Source organism: Dromiciops gliroides, chromosome 3, assembly GCF_019393635.1.
Source record: "Dromiciops gliroides isolate mDroGli1 chromosome 3, mDroGli1.pri, whole genome shotgun sequence".
NCBI lineage: Eukaryota > Metazoa > Chordata > Mammalia > Microbiotheria > Microbiotheriidae > Dromiciops > Dromiciops gliroides.
The window spans coordinates 68,530,494-68,546,546 of NC_057863.1; the positions used below are offsets into that span (position 1 = coordinate 68,530,494).

Below are 16,053 nucleotides of genomic sequence, written 5' to 3' on the forward strand. Positions count from 1 at the left end.
GTCATTGGTCCGACTGGCTGCGGGAGACAATGAGTGGCATCAGCCCGGCCTAGTGCTCTGGGTTGGGGCCGGAGTCGGAGCCCTAGACGCCAGCGCCTCCACCACCGCCTGGGCTTAAGGAGGAGCAGAGGACCGGTAAACCGGCGACTTAGGGCCCGGGACAGGACGGGGCGTACGTGCCCACTGAGCCGGGAACGACCGGTGCTAGAAGGGGGAAATTGTGGGGGAGGAGGAGCGGGGGCGCGCGTGCGGCGGGTAACTGGGGGGAACCGGGCGGGGACGCGCGCTCCGGGTGTTTTGATAACTGGGCACGCGCAGGCGGGGACGCGCCCCGGGAAGGGGGCGGGAGGTGGGGGTCCGGGAGCGCGCCGCCAGTGTCCCTGGCCGAGCCGGTCGAGGCCCCCGAGAGCTGGGCAGGGGGCGGGGGCGGGCATGGGCATGGGAAGGACCCCTCCTTGTAGGGCTTGGAAGGCCAGGCCGGGAGGGGGCCGGCTCCGGGGAAACCTGACCCCGCGGCTGCGGTGACCCTGAGGCTGAGCCTGGCAGCCCAATCTCCGCCGACCCTGGGTCTGTTCTGGCTTTGCCTGGACCGTGGGAGGACCGGGGTAGGTCCGGGCGCGTCTGTGGACTAGGTCCACAAAGGGAATCGTATCCCAGGGAGGCTTCGCTTTGACCCTGCATGGCTACGGTCTCAGTGGCCTCTAGGTCAGGAGCAGAGGAAGCTGGGGGCACCCTGACCTGGGGTCTGCACCGATTTTAGGTTTTCCGGAGACGGCTAGATCGTGTCCTGGGGCCCCGAAGCTCTGAGTAGCTAGCCGTGCTGTCCACACAGCCAAGGGGGATACTATCACCACCACCAGTGCCCAGCTAGCCTCCTCTTGGGGTGATCTGTCCCTAGCTTCATTTCCCCCGCTTAGCCTCATTCCTGCTCCCAGCCCCATTGTCTAACACCTCCTCCTGTAGCTGCAGAACCACTTGAGCATCAAATACTGGAGTGGAGCAAATGCTGTCCATGGAGCTGGTAGGTTCCCTGAGAGTTATGTAAACCCTTTGTTCTTTTTTTTTTTTTTTTAGTGAGGCAATTGGGGTTAAGTGACTTGCCCAGGGTCACACAGCTAGTAAGTGTTAAGTGTCTGAGGCCGGATTTGAACTCAGGTACTCCTGACTCCAGGGCCGGAGCTCTATCCACTGCTCCACCTAGCTGCCCCAAACCCTTTGTTCTTAAAGTGCTTCTTTACCGGTGATTAATCAGTCAATCAATCAATCGATCATGTCTTTTTTGTTCTGATGAAAGGATGGGGATACCCTCTGATAGAGGAGAGGGTTAAATGAATTACTCCTTTACATGAAAGTGAAACTCATTTCCCACTTACAGGCCACACCTCAAAGTCAGCAATATCCTAGCTAAGGCCAGTAAAAACTCAATAAAGCCTTGTTGAATGGCTTAGCCCAAAGCAGGCATCCCAACTCCTACATCAGGGCTCTTCCCACTACAGCCCCATTCCTGAGTTGAAAGTCTTTCCATTCCTTGCTCAGTGAGGAAGATCTAGGTGCTGATTCAAAGTATCCCTGATTTTTCCCCATTCTTTTGAGGTGGACAAGGCAGGCAGGCGGTGGTGATGGCACAGTTTGACACAGAGTACCAGCGGCTGGAGGCCTCCTACAGTGACTCACCCCCTGGAGAAGAGGACTTGCTGGTGCATGTCCCCGAGGGCAGCAAGTGTGAGTCCCTAGGAAGAGGGTGTTGGGATGGCTTGGGCTGTTCCCTTGGTGGGCAGGGAAGGGGTCTCCTTATTTCCTTCTGCTTCTTTCCACAGCACCTTGGCATCACATAGAAAACCTTGACCTCTTTTTCTCTCGGATATCCTTTTGTGTTGGGTTATGGAAGAAGTGACTATCCCCAAACTCAGCCACTCTCCAAGCAGAGTGCTGAGGGAGAGGTGGGGGTGGCATTGAGACTGTAGTCCTAGGAGCAAAGATGGAGGATACTGAAAAGCTAAGAGGGGCTGAGGAAGCTGTCCTAGCTGTAGGTGATGTGTCTTTGGGGCCCCACCTGCCTTATGACATCCTGGTCCCTCACTTAGTCTGACATGCTTTCTTAATGGCCGCACGTCTATAACCTGCACCAGAAGAATGGCTTTACCTGCATGCTCATCGGGGAGATCTTTGAACTCATGTAAGTAGAGTGAAGGGTGAAGGCCTTTGTCCTCCTGCTCCCATTTCTGTATTCAGCCCAGACCGGGGACCAGGCCTCTGGACTGGGGCCGCACCCTGGCCCGGGGCCACTTTATCCTATAGCTCCCCATCTCTCGGTTCGTGTCTCACTGGTGTTTCCCTGACCCCCTTCCTATTTCTTTCTTCCCTCAGGCAGTTCCTCTTTGTGGTGGCCTTCACCACCTTTCTGGTCAGCTGTGTGGATTATGACATCCTCTTTGCTAACAAGATGGTGAATCACAGTCTGCACCCAAGCGATCCTGTCAAAGTCACACTGCCCGATGCTTTCCTGCCTGCCCAAGTTTGCAGTGCCAGGTAAGAGCCCTGTGTAATAAAGATCCCGGAAAGCTTCCATCCTTACTTGGGCAGTGTGTGTGTCAACTGGAGGAAGCAGCAAGCACCTCAGGAATTCAGAATATCATTTTAAGCTGACAAAGCTCTTTGTCCTAACTATGCAAGACCCTGCTGATAACAAAAAGGCAGCCGCACCTTATTTCATGTTCTTTTCCTTTGAAGATGCCCTTTTTCTGGGCCTTCCACAAACTATAAATTGCTTTTAATTGCATGTAAGATATAAAACCTTCTCTGTGAAACTCAGCCTTTGGGAAGAGAAGTTGAAGTCTAAACATCGAAGTTGTAGAATCAGGATAGCACTTGTTCCTGAGCCTACTGAGGCTAAAACCAGGGGGGCCACCTTGGCTACTGTCACACACAGTCAGTTGGGGGGAAGTTGTGTGTAGGACACCAGCAGGTCTTGGTACCAGCCTTGCAGTGGGCCAAGGTGCTCCAAGCCTGTCCTCCCCCGACCAGGATCCAAGAGAATGGCTCCCTTATCTCCATTCTGGTTATTGCTGGTGTCTTCTGGATCCATCGACTCATCAAGTTCATCTACAATGTTTGCTGCTACTGGGAAATTCATTCCTTCTATCTGCAGGCACTGCGCATCCCTATGGTAAGACAGGCTGGGCAGGGGGCGGTAAGAATGGGTGGACCTCAGAAGAAAACAAAGGAACTCAGCTCCCTGCCTCTTTCAGTCCACACTTCCATACTGCACGTGGCAAGAGGTGCAGGCGCGGATCGTGCAGACACAGAAGGAGCACCAGATCTGCATCCACAAGCGGGAGCTGACAGAGCTTGACATCTACCACCGAATCTTACGCTTCCAGAACTACATGGTGGCGCTTGTCAATAAGTCACTCTTGCCTCTGCGTTTCCGGCTGCCTGGCCTGGGGGAAGCCGTGTTCTTCACTCGTGGCCTCAAGTACAACTTTGAGCTCATTCTTTTTTGGGGGCCTGGCTCCCTGTTTCTTAATGAATGGAGCCTTAAGGCTGAGTATAAGCGAGGTGGTCAGCGTCTGGAGCTGGCCCAGCGGCTTAGCACCCGCATCCTCTGGATTGGCATCGCCAACTTCCTGCTCTGCCCTCTCATCCTCATCTGGCAGATTCTCTACGCCTTCTTCAGCTACACAGAGGTGCTGAAACGGGAGCCAGGGGCCCTGGGCGCCCGCTGCTGGTCCCTCTATGGTCGCTGCTACCTTCGTCACTTCAATGAGCTGGAGCATGAGTTACAGTCACGCCTCAACAGGGGCTACAAGCCAGCCTCCAAGTACATGAACTGTTTTCTCTCTCCACTTCTCACGCTGCTGGCCAAGAATGGCGCTTTCTTTGCTGGTTCCATTCTGGCAGTGCTCATCGCCCTCACCATCTACGACGAAGATGTCCTGGCCGTAGAGCACGTGCTCACAACTGTCACGCTCCTGGGAGTTGCTGTCACCGTCTGCAGGTGAGCGGGGATCCAGGCTCGAGGGAGGAGATGTAAGCAGAGGTAGCTGTGGAAGGTCTTAGCCATCTGCAGGCTGGTGGGGAATAGACCAATCGCCTGGGCCTTTGGGAGCGATTACCACCACTCCCCTTCTCCTGTAGATCATTCATACCCGATCAGCACATGGTGTTCTGCCCAGAGCAGCTGCTTCGAGTGATCTTGGCGCACATACACTATATGCCTGACCACTGGCAAGGCAATGCCCATCGCTCTCAGACCCGTGATGAGTTTGCACAGCTTTTTCAATATAAGGCGGTGAGTAGAGCCGGGTCAAGGACATTATAGTGGTCGGGTGAGGAGCCACTGGGTTTCTCCAGATCCTCTCTCAGTGCCGTGATCCTAGCACCTTCCTTTTCAGGTATTCATTGTTGAGGAGCTCCTCAGTCCCATTGTCACACCTCTCATCTTAATCTTCTGCTTGCGCCCACGTGCCCTGGAAATAATCGACTTTTTCCGAAACTTCACTGTGGAAGTTGTTGGAGTTGGGGACACCTGTTCTTTTGCCCAGATGGATGTTCGCCAGCACGGTCATCCTCAGGTGATGGAGGAAGAAGGCTCACAGATGTCCCCACTACTGGTGGTTGTCTCCCCACCAAGTTACAGCACCACCGATTGGGGGCTTGTGGGATGGAGGAGGCTATCATAGCAGGGATGAGTGAAGGGGCTCATTCGTGGGGAGACCCACAGCTTCTCAAAATCACTGTTTTCTCCATCTGCAGTGGATGTCCGGGGGCCAGACAGAAGCCTCAGTTTACCAGCAGGCTGAGGATGGGAAGACAGAGCTGTCGCTTATGCACTTTGCCATCACTAATCCTGGCTGGCAGCCACCTCGTGAGAGCACAGCCTTCCTGGGTTTCCTCAAGGAACAGGTTCAACGAGATGGCGCCGCTCCTGGGGGCCCCTCAGGGGGACCCCTTCCTGAAAATGCCCTTTTCACTTCTATCCAGTCCTTACAGTCTGAGTCTGAGGTATGTCTAGAGGAGATAAAGCCTGAGCATGGAGGTGTCTCTGTCTGGGCTCTAGATGGTTTGGGTTTGCAGGAGAACTCTGAGCCTGCCCAGTGCATAGGACGGCAGAGCCTCATCCAGCCCAGGCTTCATTGTGCAGAGCCTAGGGCTGGGGGAGGGGAGAGGACGCAGAATTAGCGCCAGGCTGTCCTCCAGGAACAAGGGGATCATCTCTCTCTCCGAGTCTTCTAACGAACTCTCCATCTTCTTTGCAGCCACTAAGCCTGATTGCAAATGTGGTGGCGGGTTCATCCTGTCGAGGCCCCCCACTGCCCCGGGACCTTCAGGGTTCCAGGCACCGGGCTGAAGTGGCCTCTGCCCTCCGTTCTTTCTCTCCATTGCAACCCAGCCAGGCCCCCACATCCCGAGCCACTGGCACTCTGAGTGGCTCAGGGTGAGTAGGAGGGAAGGGCAGAACTCGTGAGCAAGCTCTCCTTTTGGGAGGGGAGGGAGGAGAGGAGAGGGGAGTGGGTCTCAGGAGGAAGAATGAGCAGGAGAGAAGGGGGCGCTGCTTTTGAGAAGTGGCCTCCTCAGGCTCTAGTGATAAGACTTGTGTTTTGGGGTGACGGGGGACAGGGTGGATGTCCGAACAGCCAGTTCTGGAAGCAGTGTGTGGGAGGGGCAGCTGCAGAGCCTCGTGCTATCTGAGTATGCATCCACAGAGATGAGCCTTCATGCCCTCTACATGCACCAGGTTAGTAGAGGCTGGGACTGGGGGCACAGGGTTGGAAGTCTAGGGTAGGAGGGTGTGCCATGGGCTGGAAGCCAGTCAAGGAAATGGCAAACCTGACATAGAAGGGTTGTTGGGGAGGCCATGCTGACCGAGTCCCTTAATGCCCACAGCTGCACAAACAACAAGCACAGGCAGAACCAGAGAGGCACGTATGGCACCGACGGGAGAGCGATGAAAGTGGGGAGAGCGCCCCTGAAGAGGGGACGGAGGGATCCCGGGCCCCTCCCACTCTCCCTCGCTCTGCCAGCTACCCTTGTGCTGCTCCTCGGCCTGGAGCCCCAGAGACCACTGCTCTCCAAGGGGCCTTCCAGCGACGCTATGGAGGGATCACAGGTAGGGAGGAGAGGAATGTGGGAACGAGGCAGAAGGAAACGGAGTCGTGGATTCAAGTTGTGTTTCTTACACTTGAGCATCTCAAAAAGACGAGCAAATCACTGCCTTTGTTTCTTCATCTGTAAAACAGTCATACCAGGATACACATTCATGGAATGTTTTAGCTTCTAGGATGGAGTTCAAATGAGAGCATTGTGCATAAAGCACTTTGAAAAAACCTTCTTCCTCACCTTTCCTCACTTCATCTTTGGCTGTGGTTTTCTTCCCCAGATTCAGGCACTGTGCCCCGGGCTCCCTCTCATTTCTCTCGCCTTCCCCTTGGGGGATGGGCAGAAGATGGGCAGTCCGCAGTGAGGCACCCTGAGCCTGTGCCCGAGGAGGGCTCTGAGGATGAGCTGCCACCCCAGGTACACAAGGTAAGGGCTAACACGAGGCAGAGGATGAAAACATTCTTGAGAATCATTATCACCAGCTTCCAAAAACAGAGAGAGGATTGAAGGCTGGGACAGGGGACTTCCCCAGTAGAGAAAGGACAAGTGCTTAGATCAGGATCATTGCCCAGCTCCTGCCTGGCACAGAGTCGGTGCCCAGTGTTTGTTGAAGTATCATCAAATTGTGTTCCCAGTTTATCTCCTTCCAAGACTTTAGGATGTAGCTCTCCTATCCCTTTATCTCGTAACTATTGAAGGAGTGGAAGAGTTTCAGACCTACCTCTGAGCCAGCCTCCCTTCTCTTCCTCCTCTCTGCAGGTGTAGCCAACGCTTCGGAAGGCCCCAGGGCCTCACTGAACAGAAGTTGTCCTTGCCCCCCATGTGGCTGAGATCAGCTGAATGGGGGGGGCTCCCTCTGGATTTGCTGCCTCGCTCTGTGCTGTGTCTGTCTGAGTGGGGGCAAGGGAGGTGTGCCAACTCTATACTCAAAGTAGTTACAGAGAGTGGAAGGCCGGCCCTGGCAGCTGGAGGGCCTGGGGACACTGGACACTGGCTTTGTCCCCGCTGCCGGGCCCTGACTGCTGACTCCACACCCCCATCCTCTCCGAGTGTGGTGCTAGGAACCAGCCCCGAGTCCCAGCCACAGCACTGCCACCTCTCCCCTGCTGCTGCCTGCCCCACCAAGGCTACCTTCCCTGATCTGCCCAGACCATGCCAACTGGGGTGCCCGTGCCAACGTGGGGAGGCTGTGCCTAGGCCCTCCCCTCTCATTTCGATGGGAGGTCGGGAGCTGAGTGAGCTCGGAAGCCACCTGCCCTCCCTCCCAGCCCTGCCTGTTCCCCTGCTCCCCGCTCCTGCTACCTGCCCCTTCCCCCAGGCTTGGCTTTTGCTTTGCACAGCTCCCTCTGGCCGAGATGGCCCTGAGACACTGGGGGAGGGTTTGGTTTTGTTTTGGGGTGGTTGTTTTTTTAATTGCAGGAGCAGGACTTTGGAGCTCCTGACTTCCTAGGGTTTGGCCCTCCCCCCTTCATAGATGGGCCCCTCGGAGCCTCCCTAGGTCTTCCCATTCTAAGCCCTGTTGCTGCCCCGCCCCAGCCATCTACTGCTTTGGAGGTGGGGTGGCTCTGCTCCGGTACTCTTGACTACCCACCAGGACTACAACTCCCGGCATGCAGCGCGGAAGGGCTTCCCCTCCGGCCCCTCGCCGACTTGCATGCTGGGATTCAAAGTGTCGCTACGCCAGGCACCAGTAACCACCGACCGACTTGCCGTGGTGGCTTTTGGGTCCGGTGTGGCGGAGCTCGCCCGGTAGGGCCGTGTACAGCTGGACGGCATTGAATAAAAGAGGGACTTTGATTCGCTTGTGGCTCCCTCGATGTCTGGTGTCCCTGGCGGCGCTCCCCTTTCTCTGTCCCAGCGCCGAACTCCCCTGGCCGTCCCTCCTTCCCAATCCTAGAGGAGAACGATCCAGGCTCCGAGGAGCCGCCCTTTTCTGGAGGACGCCATCATGAGGATTTGCGGTCGGTCGGTTTTCACATCCGAGACCCCAAGTCTCCCGGCTGGCTCCGTCGCATGACGCAGTGTTGCCTTTCGCCTCCTTATTTTGTTTCCCCCTCGTGCAGCTTGACATCCGCCCCTCCGGTGGAATTGGCCAATGGGACGTCTCTAACGGAACTTGGGGGCGGAGTAACGAGCGGGGTGGCCGCGAGGCGGTGAATCCTTCCCGCCCCTGTCCGGGTCGGACTGTCCCGGCAGCCGGCGAGGGCGAGGTGGGAGCGTGTCCCGGGGGGAGCCGGGCCCGGACACCCGGACGCATGCGTTGCCGCTGACCGCCGGGACCCGGCCATGCCGAGGTTGGACAGCTACTGCGGGGCCGAGGGGCCGCTGAGCCCACGCTGGATGAGCGGCGGCCTGAGCCCCTGCTTCTTCTTCACCGCCGCGCCCTCCGCGCTGCTCGGGCTGGGGACCCTGGCCCTGGGGCTGCGGCTGCGGCGGCTCTGCGCGCCACGGGCCCCGCCAGTCGCGGGGCCGGGCCCGGTCGCGCGCGGCCTCCTGCCCGGGCTGCAGCTGCTGCTGGGCGGGCTGCAGCCGCTGCTGCCCCTGGCGGCGCTGGCCGGCCGGGCCGCGGCCCCCGCCGGCGCCCCCCTCCCCGGATACGTGCTGCTCGGGGCTCTGCTCGGGGCCGGCGCTGGCGCCTGTGCGCTGACGCTGCAGCTGCTGGAGCGGGCGCCGGCTGCGGGCCGGGCCGGCCACAGCGCCGGCCTCCTCCTCCTGTGGGCCGCGGCGCTAGCGGCCGAGAACCTGGCCCTGGTGTCCTGGAACAGCCCGCTGTGGTGGTGGTCCCGGCAGAGCCTGGGGCAGCAGGTGGGGCGGGCGCCGGGGGTGGGCGGGCGGCGCCGGGAGTGCTGACTCACCCTGACTCGGGCAGACTCCAGCCTCCCATCCGGACCCGGCCCTGTCTGTTCCAGGTGCAGTTCGGGCTGTGGGTGCTGCGCTACCTGGTCTTTGCGGGGCTCCTGGGCCTGGGGCTCTGGGGCCCCAGGCTTCAGCGCCAGACCTACGCCTTGCAGGTCAATGGGGACGACCGCGACGTGGAGAGCAGCCAGGTGCATTTAGCGGCTTAATACCTCTGCAGCTCGTCCCTCCAAAGGTCCCTCCCGTCTAGCCCCAGGCGTCCACTGGTCCCGGCCGGGGCTAGCGATCCCTGCTGATCCCTGCCACTGACTGGTCCTGGAAGCCCACTGCCCGATGCCCCTGACTCCCAAACTTTCCCTCCACAGCTCTTGCCACCTACCGGCTCCCCTAGACGCCCTTCCACATGGCAAGATCTTGGTCGGAAGCTACGACTACTGAGTGGCTACCTGTGGCCCAAAGGGAGCCCACTTCTGCAACTGGTTGTGCTTGTTTGCCTGGCACTCATGGGCCTGGAGCGTGGACTGAACGTGCTAGTCCCTATCTGTTATAGAGATATTGGTGAGGGGAGGCCCAGGGAAAAGGTGGAAGATGCCAGCTCCCCCAAAGTGTGGCAGATAAACTTAGAGCACTATCGGCAGCTCTGCCCCACTGCATCCTACTTATCTCTATACATAGCTCTCTTATACAAACACACCACACACACACACACACACACACACACACACACACACACACACTGGTCTCCCCCACTTCCCCCAAACTGATTAAGCTTTCTGATTGTACTGTATTTAGTCACAACGGTGAATTGAACTGAACATGTTGGTCAGCTCCATTTTAGAAACCTGTACCAAACATACTATTCCTTATAAAACATAACATAAAACAAAAGATTCTAGAACAGACAGACAAGTGGAGTGGGTCTGGGTATCCAGAGGAGGGAGAAATCACTTCTGGCCATGGGGACCAGAGAAGGCTGTGTGGCAGAAGAATTTGAATTGATCGTAGTTGGTGGAGAGGACCCTTGAAGCAGAACAGTATGGGTGATGGGCAGAAGAGGGTAGGAATGGAGTTCTGGTCCTACATTAGATGATGAGGAAGGGTCCTTGTGATAATAATTCAGGAAGGGGGGATAACTGGGAGTCTAGCATGGCACCAGGGTGGTGGGGAGGCAAAAATGGCTGGTTTCTCAACACAGTTTCCCTAGAGAATGGCTACCAATGAGCACTGACTTTTTCCATAGTGAATGCACTAACTGCAAAGGTCCCTTGGAGCTCTCTGGCCTGGATCGTCTGCACTTATGTCCTGCTCAAGTTCTTGCAAGGGGGAGGCACTGGCAGTACTGGTATAGTAGTTACCCTCAGAACCTACTCCCAATCTTAGAAGTCACAAACTGTCCCCTGTGATTGTCCTTTCCTCTTCCCTTTGACTCAGTGGTTTGGTTTGGTTTCGTTTTTTTAAATATCCCTGGCTTCCCGGCCTCAAGCCATCCCTTCTCATGTGCACGTCCTTTCTTCAGGATTTGTGAGCAATCTGCGAACATTCTTATGGATCCGAGTGCAGCAGTTTACAGCACGTCAAGTAGAGCTGCGTCTCTTCACCCATTTGCATGAGCTAGCTCTACGTTGGCACCTTGGACGACGGACAGGAGAAGTGCTCCGAATTGTCGACCGAGGCACCGCTAGTGTCACTGGACTGCTCAGGTAAAGAAACAGATGGAATCGCAAGGGAGGAAGCAGGGAAGAGAGGATCCTGGGAGAGACAGGGCAGGGCCTTGGGACTGCTGCCTCCTCCGTCCATCCTCCACTCTACCCATTTGGCAGCTACCTGATATTTAACATCTTGCCGACCCTGGCCGACATCATCATTGGCATCATCTACTTCAGCATGTTCTTCAATGCCTGGTTTGGCCTCATCGTCTTCGTGTGCATGACTCTCTACCTCAGTGAGTTCCCGTTCCCTGACTTGAGGTGGACTAGGGGGTGGGGTGGGATCCTAACAATGAAAGTCACCATGACAGCTCACTGTGGTTTTCCTGATGATCCTCAGTTGTTGAATTCTGGGGCAGAGTTGTGAGGGGAGAGAGGGAAAATGAATACTTTCTGCTGTCAGGTCTGGTGTAGGCCCAGGGTCAGGGAGAATCAATTCACAAACAGCACGTGTTTGTTCATTCGTGAAATTACTCAGAAAATATAAAAGGTGCTCAGTGAACATGTGAGACACCATAGCGGGGTGGGACATAGGAAGAGAAGTCATAGTGGTGTCTGGGTCACACCTTCCCTGAGGCATCAGCCCACCCTAGGTTTGCAGGTGATTTAGTCATGTGATAAGTGGTGAATACTCGTGGTTGATCCTGGCCTGACTTGTTGGGGAAACTGCTGTATCTTCTCCCCTCCCCCAACCGCTCCTACCACCCTCCAGCCTTGACGATTTTAGTCACTGAGTGGAGAACCAAGTTTCGCCGTGATATGAACACACAGGAGAATGCAACCCGAGCTCGAGCAGTGGACTCTCTGCTCAACTTCGAGACGGTAATGGGGTTTAGCACTCAGGACCGTACAGTGGAAGACCAAAGTTAGGAGGTACTGAGTAATCTGGATGAGGATCAGCAAGTCCTCGAACCTGGGATGATGGCAGTGTTGGGAGTGCAGAGAGCAGTTTATTTGGAGTCGATGAGCCAGCCAGCCTCAAACCTTTCCTGTGTGGCCGAAGACAAGTCTCTTCCTGTCTAGGCTTTATGTTCCTCATCTGTAAGATGAGGGAGTTGGACTAGATAAATGACTTGTAGGGTCCCTTCCAACTTCTGTCTCCTACCATCCTATGTCTGTGGTTGGTGGGTGAGACTGGGGAAGTATTGGTGGGCCTAAAGCTAAGACACCAGGTGCTATAGCAGGTTTTGACATCTGTAGGTAAAATACTACAACGCGGAAAGCTACGAGGTAGAGCGATATAAAGAAGCTATCATCAAGTACCAGGTGAGACTCACAGGGAACAAGGTCTGGGCCAGTGGACACTTCTGAGGACTCGGGGGGATCCCAGGGTGATGGGGACAAAATGTGGCTTCTGGCATGATAGATCATAATAGAAAGTCGTGCTTGGGAATCCGGGAGGCGGGGGTGGGCACGTGACCCAACTTCCCTTCCTGTCATCCACCCTTCAGAGTCTGGAGTGGAAGTCAAATGCATCACTGGTTTTGCTAAACCAGACACAGAACCTGGTCATTGGGTTGGGGCTCCTGGCCGGCTCTCTCCTCTGCGCCTACTTTGTCAGTGAGCAACAGCTCCAGGTGAGTGAGGCTCAAGGGAAGAGAAATGTGGCCGCATGCTTTGGGAGGGCGACTGAGGGAAGAAAGGCCTGTGGGGAGCTTGGGGCCAGGGAGTGGGTGGGAAACAGGGTGAGATGATTGGAAGGCAGCTTCTAGCCCTTCTTGTTCGTTAAAGCTCTTCCCTTTGTTGTCTATAGGTCGGAGATTTTGTGCTGTTTGGCACCTATATCATACAGCTCTACATGCCTCTCAACTGGTTTGGCACATATTACAGGTAGCGTGGCCCTGGCCCCCGATCCTTCACCCATGCTGTCTTGGTCATCCCTCTCTCCCCTTGTCTCTGCCAACACATTGCCTTCCCTCTCCCAGGATGATTCAGACCAACTTTATTGACATGGAGAACATGTTTGAATTGCTGAAGGAAGAAGCCGAAGTGAGTAGAGTGGAACTAGTCTGAGGGCTAGGGGACATAACCGTGGCTCTGTAAAGGAGTCCTGTAGGCATAGCTGTGCCCATGCTGTTCTTAGGTAAAGGATGTCCCAGGGGCCCCACCCTTGCAATTTCAGAGAGGATACATTGAGTTCGAGAACGTGCATTTCAGCTACACAGATGGGTAAGGGACCTCCCACAGCTAACCCCACCCCTCTCCACAAATAGGGACATCCTCTAGCTCTTCCCCCATTCCCATGGAGGCCCCAACCGCTACTCTCCTCATCCTTCTTTTCTGCCCCTTTCTTCTCTCTTTAAGGGAGAGAGGGGAGGAGTGAAGTGAGAAGTTTATGACCCAATAGCTAACCATCTCTGTTCTCCCAGGCGGGAGACCTTGCAAGATATCTCCTTTGCCGTGATGCCTGGACAGACACTGGCCTTGGTAAGGAGAGAGGTGTCCGCTTTCCCCCTTGTCTCAGCCCAATTTCCTTAGCTTTATCTCGTGCAGTACAGTGGGAAAAATAGGTCCTAACTCCAAACCACACTGCCTCCTCCCAGTCTCATTTCCCACATTTATAAAATGGGAATAGTAAACACCTACTCCCAAGGTTGTGGTAAAGAAAGCCTTTCCCTGGAGTGCACACTACAGTCCCTGGTTCCCTCCTGGGTCTACATATGTTGGGTAGGAATGGGAGGGAATTTGTGTGGGTCTCCAGGGAGGCAGATGGAGAAGTCACGGGATTGCCTTGAAGGAGTAACGACAGGGAGTGGCAGTTGAGTGGGTCTGGCAGTTTCTGTGGGACACAGCATGTTTCTCTCACTTCTAACATGACAGGTGGGGCCCTCAGGGGCAGGGAAGAGCACAGTCCTGCGTCTGCTGTTCCGTTTCTATGATATCAGCTCCGGCCACATCCGAATAGATGGACAGGACATTTCACAGGTGAGTTTGGGAGTGGCCTGTAGCGCTGGGGGGGGGGGGGGGGAGGTTGAGCCACTGTCTGGCAAGGAGCAAGGCTGATCCTGAGGCCTTGGAGGAGTCCTAGACAAAAGCAGGATGGCTGCTCGCTCGCTCTCTCTCTCTCTCTTTTGAAAGGCTTGCATTTTATTTTTATTATTATTATTATTTTGGTGAGGCAATTGGGGTTAAGTGGCTTGCCCGGAGTCACACTGCTAGTAAGTGTCAAGTGTCTGAGGCCGGATTTGAACTCAGGTCTTCCTGAATCCAAGGCCGGCGCTCTATCCACTGTGCCACCTAGCTGTCCCTAATGGGTGCTCTCTTGGCTTCAGGTGACCCAGTCTTCACTTCGGTCCCATATTGGAGTCGTGCCCCAGGATACGGTCCTCTTCAATGACACCATTGCCAACAACATTCGATATGGCCGGGTCCTGGCTTCAGACTTGGAGGTGGAAGCTGCTGCCCAGGCTGCTGGGATCCATGATGCCATCCTGGCCTTCCCTGAAGGTGGGAGGCCCACCCCCGAATTGGCCCCACCTTTGGAGCCACTAGTCTTCAAGCTCTATGAGTGCTTACACTGTGCTAAGGAGGTGGTGTAGTGGTTAGCATGCAGGGCCTAGAGTCAGGAAGGCCTGAATTCAGATCTGGCAGGTTGCAGACCCTGTTTGCCTCAGTTTCCTCATCTGTGAAATGGGGAGAATAGCACCCACCTCCCAGGAGGGTGACTATAAAGCACTTAGCACAGCACCCAGCACATGTTGTCGGGTGTCCAGCTCCCCATGGCCCCATCTGGGGTTTTCTTGGCAGAGATACCAGAGGGGGTGGCCATTTCCTTCTCAGCCATTTTACAGAGGAGGAAACAGAGGCAGGCAGGGTTAGGTGACTTGCCCAGTGAGTGCCTGGCGCCAGATTTGAAGTCAGGAAGATGAGTCTTCCTGACTGCAGGCCCGGCGCTCTATATCTACAGCACTACCTCGATGCCCCTGGCACATAGTAAGCATTATGTAACTGTTACCTATTCTTACTGTTGACACATAAAAATTAGTTTCTGCCTCAAGGAGCTCCCACTCTAATGGCAAAGATGATAAGTCAATGCCCAGACAGATATAAGATGAACACAGAGAAGAGGAAAAATCATTTCAGAGGGGAAGGTGGGATGGGAGCTTTGTCTTGAAGGAAGTTGGGGGAATTGCTCCCAGCGGGGAGGACAAACCATGGGCTGTGTTCTGGACACAGCCCGTGAGCACCAAGGCCAGATGGCAGAGCAGGCGAAGGGAGCAAAGAGCAGCCAGGCCCGGCCCCAAGCCCAGCCCCAAGCCCAGCCCAGCTCTCTGCCCTGGGCCTGCGCACCCCGCCTTCCTTGGTCTTCTCCACTATGGCAGTAAGGAGAAGCGGGCGGCTCTGGCTCTGGGTGGGGAAAGGGGAACGCTGACCCGAGTGGGGCTGGGCGGTGTCCGCAGGCTATGAGACCCAGGTGGGCGAGCGCGGGCTGAAGCTGAGCGGAGGGGAGAAGCAGCGTGTGGCCATTGCCCGCACCATCCTCAAGGCTCCAGACATCATTCTTCTGGATGAGGTGAGAATCCCAGACAGCCCAGTCCTCTCTGGTCCTTTGCACGATCCTGCCCTCTCCACGACTCACCAGCCGCTTAGTATTCCTTCCTATCACAAAAGCGCCAGCCTGGCAGAGGTTAGCGTGCCAGCTTCTTGTTTGTAGGCAACCTCGGCACTGGACACACCAACTGAGAGGGCCATCCAGGCTTCCCTGGCCAAAGTCTGTGCCCTAAGAACCACCATCGTGGTGGCACACAGGTACGGAGCCAGGGGGACGGGCACACACCCTTCACCATCCCTGGGAGGAGGGGCTGTGCTCACAAGTACCTTTGACTTCCCAGGTTATCTACAGTGGTCAATGCTGACCAGATCCTGGTGCTCAAGGACGGCTACATTGTAGAAAGAGGAAGGTAAAGCTCTTCCCATTGAGCCATGCCTCGTAACAAACACATTGACTGTGGGATCTTTTTACCAATATCATTCTGGGGGGTGAAGACCCTTAAGGGAAGGATCTATGGCACAAGATGATGAAGCACTGATCAGCCCTCACCTTGGTTCTTGCCCTCCCCATCCTAGGCATGAGGCATTGCTGGCCCGAGGAGGGGTCTATGCTGACATGTGGCACCTGCAGCAGCAGGGCCAGGATGAGGAGGGCACTGAAGGCACGAAGAGCCAGCCAGCACAGGAGGATCCTCAGCCCCCCGGACCGTGACAGAGGTTGGGGGAAGCATCCTCATCAATCCAGGCCCACGGGAGCCACTCGGCCATGAGATCCAGTCCTCATCCCACTTTACCCTGTTCTTGGGGTGCACTTGTGGGAATGACATACCTCACCCCTCAGGGGAAATGGAACCTCAGAAATAAAATATAGAGTGAAACCTGAGTTCTATCCTGTGCTGGC

At 55.8% G+C, this 16,053-nt stretch overlaps 2 protein-coding genes across 6 annotated transcripts; both read left to right on the forward strand.

Annotated features, from left to right (window-relative positions):
• Positions 1-7: 7 nt before the first annotated feature.
• On the forward strand, positions 8-7,896 carry ATG9A (autophagy related 9A). 5 transcript variants are annotated; one of them, XM_043995514.1, is made up of 16 exons: positions 8-135; positions 964-1,021; positions 1,594-1,722; positions 1,818-1,861; positions 2,112-2,176; positions 2,368-2,529; positions 3,025-3,166; positions 3,249-3,997; positions 4,138-4,291; positions 4,395-4,574; positions 4,756-5,004; positions 5,259-5,437; positions 5,620-5,737; positions 5,887-6,109; positions 6,380-6,525; positions 6,859-7,896. In XM_043995514.1, exons 3-16 carry the CDS (start codon positions 1,620-1,622, stop codon positions 6,862-6,864), a joined length of 2,520 nt encoding a protein of 839 aa, XP_043851449.1. In that variant the 5' UTR covers positions 8-135; positions 964-1,021; positions 1,594-1,619; the 3' UTR covers positions 6,865-7,896. The 5 variants fall into 5 exon arrangements, 4 of the variants coding, with proteins under 4 accessions (XP_043851449.1, XP_043851450.1, XP_043851451.1 ...); XM_043995515.1 differs by having other exon boundaries at positions 10-135; positions 761-1,021; XM_043995516.1 differs by having other exon boundaries at positions 61-172; positions 761-1,021.
• A 150-nt stretch (positions 7,897-8,046) lies between these two features.
• ABCB6 (ATP binding cassette subfamily B member 6 (Langereis blood group)) lies at positions 8,047-16,035 on the forward strand. The gene is made up of 19 exons (XM_043995513.1): positions 8,047-8,904; positions 9,009-9,146; positions 9,321-9,513; positions 10,196-10,297; positions 10,472-10,655; positions 10,776-10,897; positions 11,374-11,483; positions 11,862-11,927; positions 12,113-12,238; positions 12,415-12,491; positions 12,587-12,650; positions 12,745-12,830; positions 13,031-13,088; positions 13,482-13,586; positions 13,934-14,108; positions 15,062-15,174; positions 15,316-15,410; positions 15,494-15,562; positions 15,729-16,035. Exons 1-19 carry the CDS (start codon positions 8,386-8,388, stop codon positions 15,862-15,864), a joined length of 2,538 nt encoding a protein of 845 aa, XP_043851448.1. The 5' UTR covers positions 8,047-8,385; the 3' UTR covers positions 15,865-16,035.
• The last annotated feature ends 18 nt before the right edge of the window (positions 16,036-16,053 follow it).